The sequence below is a fragment of the Schistocerca piceifrons genome, chromosome 2 (genome assembly GCF_021461385.2).
Source record: "Schistocerca piceifrons isolate TAMUIC-IGC-003096 chromosome 2, iqSchPice1.1, whole genome shotgun sequence".
Lineage (NCBI taxonomy): Eukaryota > Metazoa > Arthropoda > Insecta > Orthoptera > Acrididae > Schistocerca > Schistocerca piceifrons.
This window is the reverse complement of record NC_060139.1, coordinates 641,205,415-641,225,930: the sequence shown is the minus strand read 5'-3', so window position 1 is coordinate 641,225,930 and position 20,516 is coordinate 641,205,415. Positions and strand designations below refer to the sequence as shown.

The following is a 20,516-nucleotide window of genomic DNA, read 5'->3' as shown; positions in this document are numbered from 1 at the left end:
AGGGCATTTAATTTTTAGTTCATGGCCTGTGTTTCTCTATGGCGTATTTTATGAATCTTTCTCTACGTCCCTGTTTTTAGTTGTCTTCTCTCACGTCGATTGGAATTAACATGTAGTCATTCTTAACTCTTCTCTTCGTATTCGTGTTCTACAGTTCTGACGAGGGCACATATGACCAATGCAAGACATGTGCATTTAAAAATGTTGCATGCTGTCCACAGTGAGGTGATTAGGCTGTGTGATCCTAATCTGAGTGTGAATGCCTTGTGGAACTATAAATGGCAGACATTAAGATTATGTGATTATGGCTTGGAGCAGGTTAGCACCTTGTGTGAATAAGACAGTTAATCTGATTTTAGATATGAAAGTGGTGTATGATTTGAACTGTGCTTTCAACTTTTATTTTAAATGAGTGTTATGACTGGTTTATGTACTCATAGGGCCCAAGGAGACAAATATATTGATTTCTGCTGCTAAGGTTCTGTATCATTAACTTGTAAAGTATATACGATGTGTGGTTATGTGGTATTGAGAAGGCACCTCAACAGGAAATTTGTAATTACTCATATTGTGTATGCCCTTGACTCAGTAGTGAAAATGTTGTTGTTGTTGTTGTTGTTGTTGTTGTTGTGGTCTTCAGTCCTGAGACTGGTTTGATGCAGCTCTCCATGCTACTCTATCCTGTGCAAGCTTCTTCATCTCCAAGTACCTACTGCAACCTACATCCTTCTGAATCTGCTTAGTGTATTCATCTCTTGGTCTCCCCCTACGATTTTTACCCTCCACGCTGCCCTCCAATACTAAATTGGTGATCCCTTGATGTCTTAGAACATGTCCTACTAACCGATCCCTTCTTCTGGTCAAGTTGTGCCACAAACTTCTCTTCTCCCCAATCCTATTCAATACTTCCTCATTAGTTATGTGATCTACCCATCTAATTTTCAGCATTCTTCTGTAGCACCACATTTCGAAAGCTTCTATTCTCTTCTTGTCCAAACTATTTACCGTCCATGTTTCACTTCCATACATGGCTACACTCCATACAAATACTTTCAGAAATGACTTCCTGACACTTAAATCTATACTCGATGTTAACAAATTTTTCTTCTTCAGAAACGCTTTCCTTGCCATTGCCAGTCTACATTTGATATCCTCTCTACTTCGACCATCATCAGTTATTTTCACTACTGTAAGTGTCTCATTTCCTAATCTAATTCGCTCAGCATCACCCGACTTAATTCGACTACATTCCATTATCCTCGTTTTGCTTTTGTTGATGTTCATCTTATATCCTCCCTTCAAGACACCATCCATTCCGTTCAACTGCTCTTCCAAGTCCTTTGCTGTCTCTGACAGAATTACAATGTCATCGGCGAACCTAAACATTTTTATTTCTTCTCCATGGATTTTAATACCTACTCCGAATTTTTCTTTTGTTTCTTTTACTGCTTGCTCACTATACAGATTGAATAACATCGGGGAGAGGCTACAACCCTGTCTTACTCCCTTCCCAACCACTGCTTCCCTTTCTTGTCCCTCGACTCTTATAACTGCCATCTGGTTTCTGTACAAATTGTAAATAGCCTTTCGCTCCCTGTATTTTACCCCTACCACCTTTAGAATTTGAAAGAGAGTATTCCTGTCAACATTGTCAAAAGCTTTCTCTAAGTCTACAAATGCTAGAAACGTAGGTTTGCCTTTCCTTAATCTTTCTTCTAAGATAAGTCGTAAGGTCAGTATTGCCTCACGTGTTCCTGTATTTCTACGGAATCCAAACTGATCTTCCCCAAGGTCGGCTTCTGCTAGTTTTTCCATTCGTCTGTAAAGAATTCGAGTTAGTATTTTGCAGCTGTGACTTATTAAACTGATTGTTCGGTAATTTTCACATCTGTCAACACCTGTTTTCTTGGGGATTGGAATTATTATATTCTTCTTGAAGTCTGAAGGTATTTCGCCTGTTTCGTACATCTTGCTCACCAGATGGTAGAGTTTTGTCAGGACTGGCTCTCCCAAGGCCGTCAGTAGTTCCAATGGAATGTTGTCTACTCCGGGGGCCTTGTTTCGACTCAGGTCTTTCAGTGCTCTGTCAAACTCTTCACGCAGTATCGTATCTCCCATTTCATCTTCTGTATCTGGCTGAAAATGATTCAAAACATTGTAGGGTCTGGCATAACTTGAGGCTGTGAGATGGTGTATATAAAAGTCTTGGCAAATGAGGGGTATATATAAAAGTCTTGGCAAATGATGTCTGTAATTCTGTGAGGCTGTTCACAGATGGTGCAGTTATGTGCAAAGAGCTAATTTGATATAAATGTATTGTTTTGTTGTGGTCTCCAGTCTGAAGATTGGCTTGATGCCTCTCTTCATGCTACTATATCCTGCGGAAACCTTTTCTTCTCCAAATAACTGCTACAGCCTACATCCTTCTGAATCTGCTTACTGTGTTCATCTCTTGGCCTCCCTCTAAAATTTTCCCTCACACTTCCCTTCAATACTAAATTGATGATTCTTTAATGTCTCAGAACGTGTGCTATCAACTGATCTCTTCTTCTAGTTCAGTTGTGCCCCAGATTTCGTTTCTTCCCAGTTCTGTTCAGTACTTCTTCATTAGTTACTTGATCAGTCCGTGTAGTCTTCAGCATTCATCTGTAGCATCACATTTCAAAAGATTCTGTTCTTTTCTGGTGGAAACATGGTTATTGCCCATGTTTCTCTTTCATTCACAGCTACACGTCATACAAATGCTTTCACTAAAGACTTCCTGACACTTAAATCTCAGTTCAGTGTTAACAAATTTCTCTTCTTCAGACATACTTCTCTTGTCATTGCCAGTCTGCATTTTATATTCTCTCTGCTTCATTTATGATCAGTTATTTTGCTGCCCAAATAGCAAACCTCAGGTTATGTAGAAAGGACAGAAAAATCGCTGAAAAGGAGGCAAAACTTTGTGCCTTTAAGGCTGAATTATAAAACGCGCATTTGGAATTATATAGGCTACAGGAAGAAAAAGAGGTGGGGTGTTGGAAAAAGGTAGCAAGCAAAGGGAGAAAAAGGGATCTGTTGAAAAAACTTTAGAAATTCAGTTAGTATATCAGCTTGGCTTGCTGTCTGAAGTAATGGAGAGGGGGCTTCATCCAGATACAGTTGAATGTAGGTTGAAACAGAATATTAGCTTAAAGAAAAAAGACAGGTCGGGATCAAATCAGAATAGGAAAAGAAGAATTCTGCTTCTAGGTAGCAGTCATGGAAGGGGTGTAAGCCAGCAGCTTCAGGAGAAATTTGGTGCAAGATACCAGGTGACAAGTTTTGTGAAACCAAGTGCTAGCCTTAGCTAGCCAGGTGACAAAAAACTTAGGTCAGCTTTGCAGGGACTTTGAGAAGGAAGATCAGGTCATTATAGTTGGGGGAGCAGGAAACTGCCTGGCTCTGACTCCAAGATGTAGTATTAGGAGTGACCTGTCTAAAATAGGAGCAGAAACTGGGCACACAAGTGTGCGATTTGTGGAGGTCTTTCAGCGGTGAGCTGAACAGACACAGGCATAATCTCACATAAGTGTTGTTTCAGTTGCTGCTATTGGCAGGTGGGGATACATTACACATGGCATGCACCTAAATAGGAAGGGGAAAGAAAAGTTAGCTTCCAGGATTGCACAGGTTCTGGAAAACAGGGAATTTCAAACACGTCAGAGAAATCAGGGAAATTTGAAAAAACACTGGAAAAATCTCGTTTTTTGTCTCAGTAGATGAAATGGTTTGTTTACTGAGGTGTTGTGCATTGTCACTGGCTGGGTACATCAGAGTATCGCTTCCCTACTCTCCTCATTACTACCATTTCTCCCCGTCCTACTATTCCCCTCAGCTTGCAGTTAGTGCTGCCACCACTTCTTGTCACTAGCCTAGCAGCTGCCAATGAGAGGCAGCGAGGCATGAGGAGTAGTTTGTCTGAATCTGATTCTCAGAGAGTGTAGATGCAGCAGCCAGAGACGGCGGTCATGTGTGCAGGAGTTGCGTGCGTGCGTGTGTGTGTGTGTGTGTGTGTGTGTGTGTGTATGTGTGCGCGCGCGTGTGTGCTCTCATTTTCTGACAAAAGTAATGGCTGAAAAATTAGTTGTGAGAGTGTGATTGTCTTTTGTATGTGGCTGCCTACAGCTCAGTGATCATCTTCTTTATGGTGAGTTGCTACTTATTCTCGTTATTATTGATTCTCAGTGTATTTCAATAACTTACCTGTTGCATGGATTGATCGCCATGGTCTCATTTCATCAATATTCTGTCTGTGGCTTGTGAACAGCTGGCCATATGATTGGATTTCCTTGACTGGACAAAACCACAGGCTGTTTCTGTGGGTATCTATAATGGATTAAGCCTGCCGATCTGGATCCATTTGGTTCCCACTAACGTGTAGGCCCTGCCTCTTGAATCTAGTCTCACCAATCTGTCCACAGGCCAGGTCTGTTTGTGTGTGGCATAATGCCACAGCAGGCCAGAGGCCATGGGCAATGGCTTCCAGGAATTGCAACTATCTCACCACAAGAACATTGTACATTGTGGCGCTTTATAGACATTTTGTTTGTTCTAGTACATTTTGACACTTCAAAAGTACGTTAGAAATTATGGACAATAAGAATAAGAAAATTGTCAGTTGATGGTAGTTTGTAAGCTATGTACTAATGTATTTCTTGAAAGAAAAATCACACAATACCTTTAGAATAATAGATGTAACACAGTGAGTAATAACCAACAGTAACAAATAAAGGGTGTTACAAAAAGGTACAGCCAAACTTTCAGGAAACATTCCTCACACACAAAGAAAGAAAATATATTATGTGGACATGTGTCCGGAAATGCTTACTTTCCATGTTGGAGCTCATTTTATTACTTCTCTTCAAATCACATTAATCATGGAATGGAAACACACATCAACAGAACGTACCAGTGTGACTTCAAACACTTTGTTACAGGAAATGTTCAAAATGTCCTCCGTTAGCGAATACATGCATCCACCCTCTGTCGCATGGAATCCCTGATGCGCTGATGCAGCAATGCACAATACGAGCATGAAGAGTCTCTACATTTGTTACCGGGCTTGCGTAGACAAGAGCTTTCAAATGCCCCCATAAATGAAAGTCAAGAGGGTTGAGGTCAGGAGAGCATGGAGGCCACGGAATTAGTCCGCCTCGACCAATCCATCGGTCACTGAATCTGTTGTTGAGAGGCGTACGAACACTTCGACTGACATGTGCAGGAGCTTCATCGCGCATGAACCACATGTTGTGTCGTAATTGTAAAGGCAGATGTTGTAGCAGCACAGGTAGAGTATCCTGTATGAAATCATGATAACATGCTCCATTGAGCGTAGGTGGACGAAACTAAAATGAGCTCTAACATGGAAATTAAGCATTTCCGGACACATATCCACGTAACATCTTTTCTTTATATGTGTGTGAGGAATGTTTCCTGAAAGCTTGGCCGTACCTTTTTGTAACACCCTGTATAGTAGAACCAACATTTTATTGGTGATCACCTACAGTGTTGGTTTACACAATTCTTCCCCGCCTTATACACTTCTTTCAAGATGCCTACTTTTTACTGAAGTTAGTAGGTGAAGGCATTTTAAATCTGTTGTGACTCCAAGGAAACACGTATTTTTGTCAGCAAATGTGTTTCATTTTCTTGAGATAAAATAACATCAGTGGTCTTAATGAAAAATACATACCATTTGGCTTGCTTTCTCCATCTAAAAACAGTTCATTACAGAAGATGATAATGTTAGTACTTAAGATTTTTGCTCACATGAGGAAACACCATCTGCTTGCAAGCTGTTTTTTGGGTATTTCCTTGTTTGCACTATTGTTTCTTGTACTGTAGCTGCAGAGACAGATTGTCAACTTACGTCTTAACTTACCCTTGACATCTCAAAATTTGGCAGGGAAAAATGTTAAAACTTGTCTGGAAATCAGGAAAATATCAGGGAATTTCACATCGGGAAACTTGTGGCAACCCTGGCTTCTCTACTAGCAGATATTGTAAGTGGGTTCACAGTCACACAAGGGATGATCCCTGTGGTTAATGGCATCAGGCAGGCAGGTTTATTTAGGTTCAAGCCAAAGTCCAGATAGACAACAATCAAGAAAAGTAGAATAAAAGAAGCTTCGTGTACACTAAATAGGGATAAAGCTAAGGGTAGTATCAATTTACTTCGTCAAAATATCAGGGGAATACAAAATAAAGTAGATGAGCTGTTAGTGTGTTTAGATGATCTCAGAAATAAGAATAAGAATGAGATCAATATATTTTGTCTGTCTGAACACTATGTAACTGTGGGGATGGAAAGTGTCAGTATAAATTATTATAATGTAGCTTCTTATACTTGCAGATCCATCATGGACAGAGGAGGAGTTGCCATGTACACAAAGCAAGTGTATAAGTACAGAACTATAGAAGTAAGCAAATTTTGTGTTGGTCAGCACTTTGAGGTTTTTGCATGTGAACTACAGCTAGATAATGTAGTGTTGATACTAGCAACAATGTATAGATCCCAATTAGGAGATTGGGAGCTATTCACACCATGTTATGGTGTCTGTCAGACAAAAAGAAGTTATTAATCTGTCATGCTCTCCCAGTGATAAATGGATTATCAGACCATGATGCACAATTGATTAACTTACAAAACCTAACAGGGTGTACAGTTTAGAAACCATTAAGTAAAAGTGTAATGCTGGTCAGCCTGGTATCTATAGAGCACCTCAGAGAAAGTTTAAGAAATGTTAATTGGGGCGATGTATACAATGAACCAAATGCTAATGATAAATGTAACATATTTCTTAATAAATTTATATCCGTTTTTGAACATTGTTGCCCCAAAAAAATTACTAAATGTAAGACCAATCAGTTTTCAAAGAATCCTTGGATTACTATAGGTATTTAAGTGTCTTCAGGAATAAAAAGAAAATTGTATGAGACAGCAAGAATTAGTAAAGACCCAAAAGTAATTTTACACTATAAAAATTACTGTAACATACTGAGACAAGTTGTCATAAAATCAAAAAATATGTATATTAGAGATGAAATTAACAACTAGGGCAATAAAATCAAATCAGTGTGGAATGTTGTTGGAAGAGAGAGTAATGACTGGTGCAGGTAGTATTACTATTAAATACAATGAGACAATCTTAACAAACAATACAAAAGTAGCTAATGTATTTAACCACCATTTCTTAAGTATAGGTGAAAAAATTGATGAGAATAGTTCAAAAGAAAAAGCCAAGCAGTACATGGAAGATCAGTTTTGAGAAATCCTTCTAAGATTAATTTTCATCTAACAACCCATTGTGAAATAAGGAAAAATCATTAAGTCTTTTTTAAAAAAATTCTCTTTGAGTAGATGACTTCTCCAACAAGATATTAAAACAATGTGGAGCAGTTAAGCTGTTGTTCTGAGTCATACATATAATGAATCGTTAACACAAGGTATTTTCCCAGACAGGTTAAAATATGACATTGTCAAGCCTCTCTACAAGAAAGGGGATACCACAGATGTCAATAATTAGTGGCTAGTAACCTTGCTTACATCATGTTCAAAAATCGTCGAGAAAGTAATGTACTCAAGAGTGGTTAGCCATCTCAACAGTAAAGGGATACTTAGTAAATCAAAGTTTGTATTTCAAAAATGCTGTTCTACAGGAACAGCAATATACAATTTTGCTGCACACATAATAGAGCATCTAAATAGTAAGATGTCATCAGTAGGAATTTTCTGTGACTTGTCCAAAGCATTTTATTGTGTGAACCATGTCATTATGTTACAGAAATTACAATTCTACGGTATAAATGGAACAGCATATGAGTGGTTTAAGTCATATCTACAGAAAAGGAAGAAAAAGTTTCTTTATATGGATTAAGTGACTTAAGAAAGTATCCCACTTCATCTAACTGGGGTGAAAATACATTAGGTGTTCCATGGGCTTCGATCATGGGTACCCTTCTGTTATTAAAATATGTAAATGACTTCCCTTCTTATCTGAAACAAGAAGTTAACTGACATTGTTCGATGATGATACGAGCATCATTATTAATCCAGTAAAAGAAACTCCAATAGAAAATGATACAAACAATTTCTTTGGATAGGTTATTGATCTGTTTTCTGCGAATGGACTTGCTCTGAACTTTGAAAAAACACAGTACATCTGCAAACTTTCTATGGCAAAAGTAAGTAGCCAGGGTAGAGCATACTAAGTTTTTGGTTGTACATGTACATGAGAATCTTAATTGGAAATTCATATCTTGGATCTCCTAAAACGACTAGGATCAGGGGCTTTTTCAATCAGAATAATTAATAATTTTGAGGATATAGAAATTAGCAAGCTAACATACACTCCTGGAAATGGAAAAAAGAACACATTGACACCGGTGTGTCAGACCCACCATACTTGCTCCGGACACTGCGAGAGGGCTGTACAAGCAATGATCACACGCACGGCACAGCGGACACACCAGGAACCGCGGTGTTGGCCGTCGAATGGCGCTAGCTGCGCAGCATTTGTGCACCGCCGCCGTCAGTGTCAGCCAGTTTGCCGTGGCATACGGAGCCCCATCGCAGTCTTTAACACTGGTAGCATGCCGCGACAGCGTGGACGTGAACTGTATGTGCAGTTGACGGACTTTGAGCGAGGGCGTATAGTGGGCATGCGGGAGGCCGGGTGGACGTATCGCCGAATTGCTCAACACGTGGGGCGTGAGGTCTCCACAGTACATCGATGTTGTCGCCAGTGGTCGGCGGAAGGTGCACGTGCCCGTCGACCTGGGACCGGACCGCAGCGCCGCACGGATGCACGCCAAGACCGTAGGATCCTACGCAGTGCCGTAGGGGACCGCACCGCCACTTCCCAGCAAATTAGGGACACTGTTGCTCCTGGGGTATTGGCGAGGACCATTCGCAACCGTCTCCATGAAGCTGGGCTACGGTCCCGCACACCGTTAGGCCGTCTTCCGCTCACGCCCCAACATCGTGCAGCCCGCCTCCAGTGGCGTCGCGACAGGCGTGAATGGAGGGACGAATGGAGACGTGTCGTCTTCAGCGATAAGAGTCGCTTCTGCCTTGGTGCCAATGATGGTCGTATGCGTGTTTGGCGCCGTGCAGGTGAGCGCCACAATCAGGACTGCATACGACCGAGGCACACAGGGCCAACACCCGGCATCATGGTGTGGGGAGCGATCTCCTACACTGGCCGTACACCACTGGTGATCGTCGAGGGGACACTGAATAGTGCACGGTACATCCAAACCGTCATCGAACCCATCGTTCTACCATTCCTAGACCGGCAAGGGAACGTGCTGTTCCAACAGGACAATGCACGTCCGCATGTATCCCGTGCCACCCAACGTGCTCTAGAAGGTGTAAGTCAACTACCCTGGCCAGCAAGATCTCCGGATCTGTCCCCCATTGAGCATGTTTGGGACTGGATGAAGCGTCGTCTCACGCGGTCTGCACGTCCAGCACGAACGCTGGTCCAACAGAGGCGCCACGTGGAAATGGCATGGCAAGCCGTTCCACAGGACTACATCCAGCGTCTCTACGATCGTCTCCATGGGAGAATAGCAGCCTGCATTGCTGCGATAGGTGGATATACACTGTACTAGTGCCGACATTGTGCATGCTCTGTTGCCTGTGTCTATGTGCCTGTGGTTATGTCAGTGTGATCATGTGATGTATCTGACCCCAGGAATGTGTCAATAAAGTTTCCCCTTCCTGGGACAATGAATTCACGGTGTTCTTATTTCAATTTCCAGGAGTGTATTTTTACTTGGATTTCATATGGATTAATATTTTGGGATAACTCAACACTTAGGCAAAAAGTTTTCACTGCTTCAAAGAAAGCGGTCAGAATTATGTGTGGGGCTCAGTCGCACATCTGTTTAAAAGGTTAGGAATTCTTACAACAGCCTCACAGTACATTTACTCAGTAATGAAAGTGGTTCTCAGCAGCATGGACCTGTTTAAAAACAACAGTGACATTGATGATTATAATACTAGAAGACACAGACAGACTTACATTGTCCTCTGCTTGACCTGTCTTTGACACAGAAAGGGGAAAAATATGCTGCTGTAAAACTTTTCGATAAATTTCCAGATGAAATAAAATGTCTTGACAGAAAGCAGTAATAGTTTCAAAAATAAATTGAAATCATATATCCTTGACAATTCCTTCTATACCATAGATGAATTCTTGAATAGGAATAAATGAATGTATAGGTATAATTTGCATTTTGTGCCGTTTAATGGGATGTGATATGTAATAAAAACTTTAAGCTTAAAAACCTTGATTCATGTGTGCATTTCTTATGCAGTTGACACGTTCTACATCATCAACGGTTTCCGTGAGATTGATCAATGGAACACGTAACAAACAGCATTCTTTCATGATTGTTATACCAAGTGTTAGTGATGTTTAAATTATGCTCTGTGCAAAATTCTACCAGGTGCTTTTCTTTTTCATTCCTTTCCCCCAGTCCATATATACTCAGTATTTTTCCTTTTCTTGAAGAAGAAATGCACAATTTTTCACAGGTTTGTTTAGACAATGTGGGAGAATCGTACAAATGCTCGACGAACTGTTGTTGGAGCCAAGAAACCTACTAAATTCATAAAACCTGTCTCATGCTGCAAGAATCTCAGTTTCTCGTCACTGTGAATGTTACCCACCCCTGTTTATGCATTTCTCAGTGGTGAGAAGAGAAACAGCCCACTTGAGGCAGATTTAGGTCAAGAATGTTGTCATTAGTAGAAGGAAAAAAGGAAGGAATATTAGGGTTTAACATTCTGCCACCAAGGAGGTCATTAGAGATGGGGGGAGTCATTGGTGGAGGTTAGGGGGAAGGGGAGGGGGAGGGGGTTGGAATGTTGGACCTCACAGATGTCTGTACACTCTAAAAATATGCTAATATGTACCTATGGTGCTTTGTCACAGTAAGACTGCATGGGAAGTTTAACCAGTCACAGAATATCACCAATGATAACTTGGAAGCTATTATTAAATTTTTGATAGGATTTGCAAAACATTCGTTTTACATAACAAATGAATATGTAAATTTTGGTCTTTGGACAATTTTTTTCTGTGCTCTTAGTTACCAACTCTCCTCTGAAATGAGTTCAGTGACTGCAAACAGATTTGTTGTCATCTATAGACCACATGACTAGAGTGATTCGCTGCCAGCTGCTATCAATTACATTGTAGCTTGGAATAATCCTATGACTTTATAAATAAAAACTCACATTATTATGTAAATACTTTAGTAGTGGCTATTATGTGAGTAACTGCTTCCATATTTATAACACCACAGCATTATTCATACTCACACTTTTTGTTAAGTGGTAGAGTTGGATCCTAAATTTGAGTCTGTTTACATTCTGTTACCTAACAATAGACAACCTATGAGTTCATCTTCATGGAATTGTAGAGTTCTACACTTGTGCTTATTGTGGTGTGATGTAAAAGGGAATTGACAGAAACAAGTTGGCAATCTATTACTAGAAGTAATCAACAGCTGTAACTGCCTATGACATTCCACAGAAAATAACCAGATATATTGGCTTTGTATGTTGTCTCAGTAGCAATAAGAATTTGCCTCATTTTAAGTATATGAGGGTGGAACAATAATGGGTATTTCCAAAGCCATTAAAACCAATAAACAGTAAATACCTTCCTCCAGTTGTGAAGCATCAGTGTTGGCTGTTGTACACCGTGAGGTCCATGACAAGCAGTTAAAGTGAAGTAGTCCACACCCATTTGTACTCTATATCTATACCCTGCAAACAACTGTGAAGTATGTGGCAAAGGGATCCTCTTGTTGTACAACTTACGAGAGGGTACCCAAGAAAAAACTGGAGTAATATTGCTATGGGTGGAGCTTGTGTAGTAAGTATTTCTGCCACTAAACATGTATAGCACAACTCCTTGCCAGTTCACTGCTGCCTGTGTTGTCGACCTGGCTGGGTATGTTCATCTGCAGTGTTCGTTTTTGCTAGTGTCATTTTATTCTTCTTTTGTTTTTTTATGATGGCAAGTTCAAGTGAACAATGTGCACCTGTGAAATATTGTTCTCTGCTCAGTAAAAATGCTGCTGAAGCTATTTTAGTGTTGAAAACAGCTTTCTAAGATGACACTATGGGAAAAACTCAAGTGTATGAGTGGTTTGATCGATTTAAAAATGATGACATGTCAGTTGATGACAAACCTCATTCTGGACATCCATCATCAACCCGAATCAATGAAAATATTGAATAAATTCAAGAGCTTGTGTCACAGACCGTCGACAGACAACTGATCAACTGTCAGAGATTGGTGGGTTACTTTGAAGCTCAGTTCAGCAAATTTGTGGCAGGCAGTAGACTGGTTCTTTCACCATGACAAGGCTTCTGCACAAACAGCCATCACTGTTAGACAGTTTTTGGCTAAAAATTGCATGGTTCCACTGCCCCCATACACCATACTCAGCTGACCTGGCTCCTTGCTACTTCTTATTTTCATGCATGAAAAGAGGCATCAAAGGACACCGATTTGACTACATTGAAGGAGTTAAGAAAAAATCAGGGCAGAACTGTCAGCCATTTCTAAAGATGACTACACAAAATGTTTTGAACAGTGGAAGCACCAGTGGGACAAATATATTAGTTGCTATAGAGAGTATTTCAAAGGGGATAAGGTAGTTTCGTATAAAAAAAAAAAAAAATTCAAAATATTAGCTTTCAAAAATGATTCCAGTTTTTTTGATGACCCCTCATATTAGAGCTTCTTCTCATCCCATTCAAGTACAGTGTGTGGGAAGGATAGCTAGAATGCCTCTGTTGCACTGTAATTAGTGTGAACTTGTCTTCATGGTTCATACAGGAATGATACATAGGAGGTTGTAATATATCTGTAAATTCCTCGTTTCATTGCAAACAAACTTTTACAAGATAGTTGATGTCTACCTTCAAGAATGTACCACTTCAGATTTTTTAGCATCTTTGTGATTCTCTCGCATGTGTGAAACCTGTGACCCTTTGTCCTGATCATCTTTGAATATATTCAGTATCCCGAAATAGGCATATTTGGAATGGCTCCCATACACTTGACCAATATTCTAGGATGGGTTTAACAGCGTTTTGGAAGCAATTTCCTTTGGATACTGAATACAGTTATCTAGTATTTTACTAATGAACTGAAGTCTGGCCCAGCCTTACTTACAACAGAGCCTATGGTATTACTTCAATTCATATCCCAAAAATTGTTACACCTAAATATGAGTCAACTGATTACAGCTGTGACTCAGAGATTTTAGTAATAGGATTCTACATTTTTTCGTTTTGAGAGGTGCAAAACGCTCTATTTCTGACTATTTAAAATCAGTTGCCAATTTTTGCACCACTTTAAGATCCTATAAAGATTTGACTGAATATTTGTGTAGCTTTTCTGGACAGTACTTTATTATAATTAATGGCATCATATGCAAAAACTAGGATGATACTGTGAATATTGTCTATCATTTTATTAATGTACAACACAAACACTGAGGATCCCAACACACTCCGGAGCATTCCTGAACTTTTGCCATTTGTTGTAGCTTGTAGTTGATATAGCTTTCATATTGGAAAATTATGTCACTTACGTCACTTGCTCCAGGAATAGCTAAACCTCTATGAAATGATTAACATTGTACTCCAGTATGATGTCAATAAATTTTAAATGTTCTGAATTGATTTTTCTTATTTTATTTATAAATTATTAAATTATTCTTTGATTGCTAAAGGTGATTTTTTTTTTATGTTCTAGTTATGTGCTGCGACGGATATTGCGACGTGCTGTTCGTTATGCTACAGAAAAATTAAATGCAAAGCCTAGGTTCTTTGCTTCTTTGGTTCACACAGTGGTTGATTTATTAGGAGAAACGTTTCCTGAGGTAGTTAGTACATCTATTTTCTAATTACTTGTGCTCAGTTTTTTGTGGAACCTTTGCAGTTTATTTTTATTTTATTATGTATTTTTTGAAGTGTATACTGTCTCTTTTTCCAAGTTTGGTTAGAATTAGTGCTTACCTGTTATAGAATGTATTGCTCTTTAGGAGACAGAAATATGTGTGTTTCTTCTACGTGGACATTTTTAATCGTCACAGTGACACAAGTGTTATAGCTTTCTACAAAAACAGTGGCATATTAAGAAACAGAGATTGTTTGAAAGGAATACATAAATTTCTTTCCAATGGTCTTGATTAAGGGTCTCCATGTTTTTCCTAAATTACACCTGAAGATGGTTCCTTCAGCAAATTAATTGTGGATTCCTAGTCTATCTGAGCCAGTGGTCCACCCCTAATGATCTAGGTGTCGATGGACATTGAACTACAATCTTCCCTTATTACTGCATCTAGGTCACCTTCCCCCATCCATTTAGGCAAATAAATTGTATCCTATTGACTAACATAATCTTCTGAAAGGCAAGTATGATCCACTGAACACCTCTCCCTGACAGATGCTACAAGCAGGAGTCTCCTGTCAGAATAAGAAACAGTTTTGTTAGTTGACACTATGCTGTATGTGAGGAAAGACCTACAATTTGTGTTAAAGAAAATTAGAGGTAACATTCGGTGACACACTGTAATTGACGGATGGGGAATGGGAGAGTGCGAAAGGTGACACTGAACATTGGCCATTCAGGAAGTTGGTCCTAGTAATATAAAAATTTTGTCTCTTGCTCACAAAATAAAACCCCTTTTTAAAGACTGTAGAAATCTATATACCTTCTTCTTCTTCTTCTTCTTCTTCTTCTTCCATTTCAATGTTCTTTGTGGTACATTAAATCAATTAATTTTTAATGCTCTGTGCCTTTCAGTTAGCCCAGTATCTTTTCATTCTTTCTGATCTTTCTTTCCTTTCTTCTTCAGTGATTTGATTTATTCATTTGGTTTTTATTTTGAGCTGGAACCTCTCTGTCTTGTCCCCCTTTTTATTTATTTATTTATTTATTTATGGGCAAACTCTCTGACCCTTTTGAGACATAAACTGGTGTACAGCAAGGAAAGGACTCTCCCCACTGCTATTTAACTGCGCCCTAGAAAACGTATGGGAGGACAAAAAACAGACATAGAAAAAAGTAATGGAATGTAGAAGTAGAAAGTTGAACTGACTTTCCAACTCAGCAAAAACACATAACAAGAAGTCCCTTGTAGGGAATTCAAAAATAAGACATTAGAATACAGTAATCAAACTGAAAGCCTTGTATGCAGCTGACACATTGTCCACCACCAGCCGTGGTTCAGGTGAAAGGCAGGAGACCAAAGAAAGGAAGATATTAAGAAAAAGTCTTGGGCCTAGATTCCACAACAAAATTATTCACATGCAAACTACTTCACATCAAAACCAAAACCCTTTACCAAACTACTGAAAAACTCTCAGACACAATGCGGAAAAGAAGAATTGATTTTTATAGAGACATCCTCAGAATGAACACAAACAGTTTAACAAAAATATTTTTTGACTGCTTGTGCACCAAAGAAAGTCCAATCAAGTTGGTAATAATAATATTATTAATAATAATAATAATAATAAATTCCCGTGGAGGCCCGGGAAAAGAATAGGCCTTCAGTATGTTCTGCCAGTCGTAAAAGGCGACGAAAAGAACAAACCACTAATAGGGCTAACCCCCCTTTTAGTGTGATTAGTTGGTTCAGGACAGAACTAAAGAAGCCTCAGACAATGCCGTCATGGTCGGGGACGACGCTTGAATCCTATGCCCGCCCACAATGGTAAAGACACTGCTAGCCAACTGGAAAATGATTTAAATCCAAATAGAGGTGTTTTGCAGGATATGCTTCCTGCAACCACTCTAGAAGGAAAACAAAGACAGAGGATGAGATGGTCAGATGAAGTTAACCGACACCTCATGTTCTGTTATTGCCAAGCAACAAACTTAGGAACCAACACAACTGGATACAGATCCCAAGTATACACAACATTTATTACCAGATACCCAGAATTAAAATTTTTAACAGAACAACGACTAGCTGATCAGATCCGTGTAATAATCAAAAATAACAGGATACCCCAGTCAGAATTAGAAAACATCAAACAACAAGTACAACAAATACTGGAACAAAACAATGTGCAATCAGAAGAAGAAGAAAATACAGTAATGGACTCAAACATCCCAGAGCAAACAAACAAAGAACAATACGCATCAATTAAACAATCAGAGGAAAACGACATCTTAAGACAGCCACCAGAACAAGCACAAATAGAACATGAAGTGACACACATGTTAGATATAGAAGAAAAATTTCAGCTGACATATATAGAATACAAAGACACAAATACAGACATTTGACCATTCTTGCATAGACCGCCAAATAACCCAAAAGTCGAAACAACAATAAAAACTATCAACACAATCATACACAACAAAATAAATGAAAACACAACTATGGAAGAGTTACAACTACTGGTTTATATAGGAGCACTCACTACACTAAATATACACACTAGGCAGAGATCAGCACCAACCAACACACACAAGAAACCCACAAAACCAGCATGGCAACACAGGCTACAGATCAGAATAGAAAAACTGAGAAAAGACATCGGACAGCTAACACAATTTATAAGAAATGAAATGTCAGAAAAAAATAACGAAAAAGGTTAGGTAAAATCTCACAACAAGAAGCGATAGAGCAATTAGATGAAAAGAAGCAGAAATTACAAGCATTGGCCAAACGACTTAGAAGATACAAAAAAAGTGAAAATAGAAGGAAACAAAACCAAAAATTCAACACAAACCAAAAGAAATTTTACCAGACAATAGATAACACACACATTAAAATAGACAATCCACCAAACATAACAGACATGGAACACTTCTGGAGCAACATATGGTCAAACCTGGTACAACATAACAGGCATGCACGGTGGATACAAGCAGAAACAGACACATACAAGATGATACCACAAATGCCTGAAGTGATAATTTTGCAACATGAAGTCACCCAAGCAATTAATTCTACTCACAATTGGAAAGCCCCTGGAAAAGATAAAATAGCAAATTTCTGGCTAAAGAAGTTCACCTCAACACATTCACATCTAACTGAATTATTTAACAGTTACATTGCAGACCCATACACATTCCCTGATACACTTACACATGGAATAACTTATCTGAAACCTAAAGATCAAGCAGACACAGCAAACCCAGCAAAATATCGCCCCATAACATGCCTACCAACAATATACAAAATATTAACTTCAGTCATTACACAGAAATTAATGACACATACAACACAGAACAAAATTATAAATGAAGAACAAAAAGGCTGCTGCAAAGGAGCATGAGGATGTAAAGAGCAACTGATAATAGATGCAGAGGTGACATATCAAGCTAAAACTAAACAAAGGTCGCTACACTACGCATACATTGATTACCAAAAAGCTTTTGATAGTGTACCCCACTCATGGTTACTACAAATATTGGAAATATACAAAGTGGATCCTAAATTGATACAGTTCCTAAACATAGTAATGAAAAATTGGAAAACCACACTTAATATCCAAACAAATTCAAATAATATCACATCACAGACAATACAGATTAAGTGTGGAATATACCAAGGAGACTCATTAAGTCCTTTCTGGTTCTGCCTTGCCCTGAACCCACTATCCAACATGCTAAATAATACAAATTATGGATACAATATTACTGGAACATACCCACACAAAATCACACATTTGCTATACAGGGATGATCTAAAACTACTGGCAGCAACAAATCAACAACTCAACCAATTACTAAAGATAACAGAAGTATTCAGCAATGATATAAATATGGCTTTTGTAACAGACAAATGTAAGAAAAATAGCATAGTCAAGGGAAAACACACTAAACAAGAAGATTACATACTGGATAACCACAGCGACTGCATAGAAGCGATGGAAAAAACAGATGTCTATAAATATCTAGGATACAGACAAAAAATATGAATAGATAATACAAATATTAAAGAAGAACTAAAAGAAAAATATAGACAAAGACTAACAAAAATACTGAAAACAGAATTGACAGCAAGAAACAAGACAAAAGCTATAAATACTTATGCTATACCAATATTGACCTACTCATTTGGAGTAGTGAAATGGAGTAACACAGACCTAGAAGCACTCAATACACTTACACGATCACAATGCCACAAATATAGAATACATCACATACATTCAGCAACAGAAAGATTCACATTAAGCAGAAAGGAAGGAGGAAGGGGATTTATCGACATAAAAAAACCTACATTATGGACAGGTAGTCAATTTAAAAAGTTCTTTATAGAACGAGCAGAAACTAGCAAAATACACAAAGCAATCACTCATATAAATACTTCGGCTACACGACTGCAATTTCATAACCACTTCTACAACCCTTTAGATCACATAACATCAACAGACACGAAGAAAATAAATTGGAAAAAGAAAACACTACATGGCAAGCACCCGTATCATCTAACACAGCCACAATCGATCAAGACGCATCCAACACATGGCTAAGAAAAGGCAATATATACAGTGAGATGGAAGGATTCATGATTGCAATACAGGATCAAACAATAAACACCAGATATTACAGCAAGCATATTATTAAAGATCCCAATACCACAACAGATAAATGCAGACTTTGCAAACAACAAATTGAAACAGTAGATCACATCACAAGCGGATGTACAATACTAGCAAATACAGAATACCCCAGAAGACATGACAATGTAGCAAAAATAATACATCAACAGCTTGCCTTACAACATAAACTTATAAAACAACACATTCCCACATACAAGTATGCACCACAAAGTGTACTGGAGAATTATGAATTCAAATTATCCTGGAACAGAACCATTATAACAGATAAAACACCACCACATAACAAACCTGACATCATACTCACTAATAAAAAGAAGAAATTAACACAGCTAATCGAAATATCCATACCCAATACAACAAATATACAAAAGAAAACAGGAGAAAAAATTGAAAAATACATCCAACTGGGTGAGGAAGTCAAGGATATGTGGCATCAGGATAAAGTTGACATTATACCAATTATACTATCAACTACAGGAGTCATACCACACAATATCCACCAGTACATCAACGCAATACAGCTACATCCAAACTTATATATACAACTACAGAAATCTGTAATTATTGATACATGTTCAATTACCCGAAAGTTCCTAAATGCAATGTAACATATACCGTACAGTTAAAAGGAAGTCACGCTTGATCAAGGTCCGCGTCACTTTCCATTTTTAACCAGACCTAAGGTCTGAGAAAGGAAAGAAGATGATGATAATAATAATAATAATAATAATAATAATAATTCAATGGTATCTGTTCTTTCGAGAACAGTTACTATCTTCATATATAGTTAAATGGCTATCCGGCCATTGACCTTCATCTGTGCGAATGCGCACAGGTTGCCTGAACTCTTACGGGAATCGTCACCATAGTGTGCGCAAGTAATGAGTGGATGGACAAATATGTGTTAGGAACATTACGTATGTAGATTGTGAACAGTTGGCAATGTGGGTCTCATGGGAAGCATGGGAAGCATAAGTCCCTGCAGTTGCGCTATTCATCTGTGTCCTCGGTGGCTCAGATAGAGTATGTGCGATGTCAGCAGGAGATCCTGGGTTCGAGTCCCAGTTGGGGCACACCTTTTCGGCTGTTCCCATCGAGGTATGTCAACAACACCTGTCAGCAGCTGAGGGTTTCAATTAATTATAATTTATTCTAGAGAAGCCGCACGGTCATCGATGGTACCTGTTCTTTCGAGAACAGTTATATATCCATATGTACTTTTGTTTTACTCAATGACTTTCCATCAGTTACTATGAATTGTGACCCCTCTGACAGGAAATCACAAATCCAGTCACATAACTGAGATGATATTCCATAAGCATCCAATTTGACTAAAGCCGCTTGTGAGGTACAGTATCAAAAGCCTTATGGAAATCTAGATATACAGAATCAATTTGAAATCACTTGTCAATAGCACTCAGCACTTCGCAGAAGTAAAGAGCTAGTTGTGTTTTACAAGAACAATGTTTTCTAAATCCGTGTTGACTATGTATCAATAGACTGTTCTCTTCGAGGTAATTTATAATGTTCACCACAATATATGTTCCACAATCCTGTTGCATATTGACGTTAATGTATGGGCCTGTAATTTAGTGGACTACTCCTAGTGCTTTTCTTGAATATTGGCGTGACCTGTGCAGCTTTCCAGTCAATTAGTATACAATCCAGACCAGAAGGCTTGCTTTTATTAAATTATTTAAGTTACTTCACTACTCCGGGATATCTACTTCTAAGTTACTCATATTGGCAGTATGTCTGGGCACTAGCATATTTTACATACAACAGAATCTCTTTGAATTTTCCACCACATTTCGAGACAAAGTTTCGTTGTGGAAACTATTATAAGCATCTCATGTTGAAGTCTGCGCTAATT

The 20,516-nt window shown here is 38.7% G+C and overlaps 1 protein-coding gene across 1 annotated transcript in view; it reads left to right on the top strand.

Annotated features, from left to right (window-relative positions):
* LOC124776768 (alanine--tRNA ligase, cytoplasmic) overlaps positions 1 to 20,516 on the top strand; it is a 181,497-nt gene that overhangs the window by 82,602 nt on the left and 78,379 nt on the right. Inside the window, exon 8 of the mRNA XM_047251907.1 lies at positions 13,812 to 13,938. Within this exon, the coding sequence (XP_047107863.1) occupies positions 13,812 to 13,938 (127 nt within the window). The remainder of the gene's footprint in view (positions 1 to 13,811; positions 13,939 to 20,516) is intronic.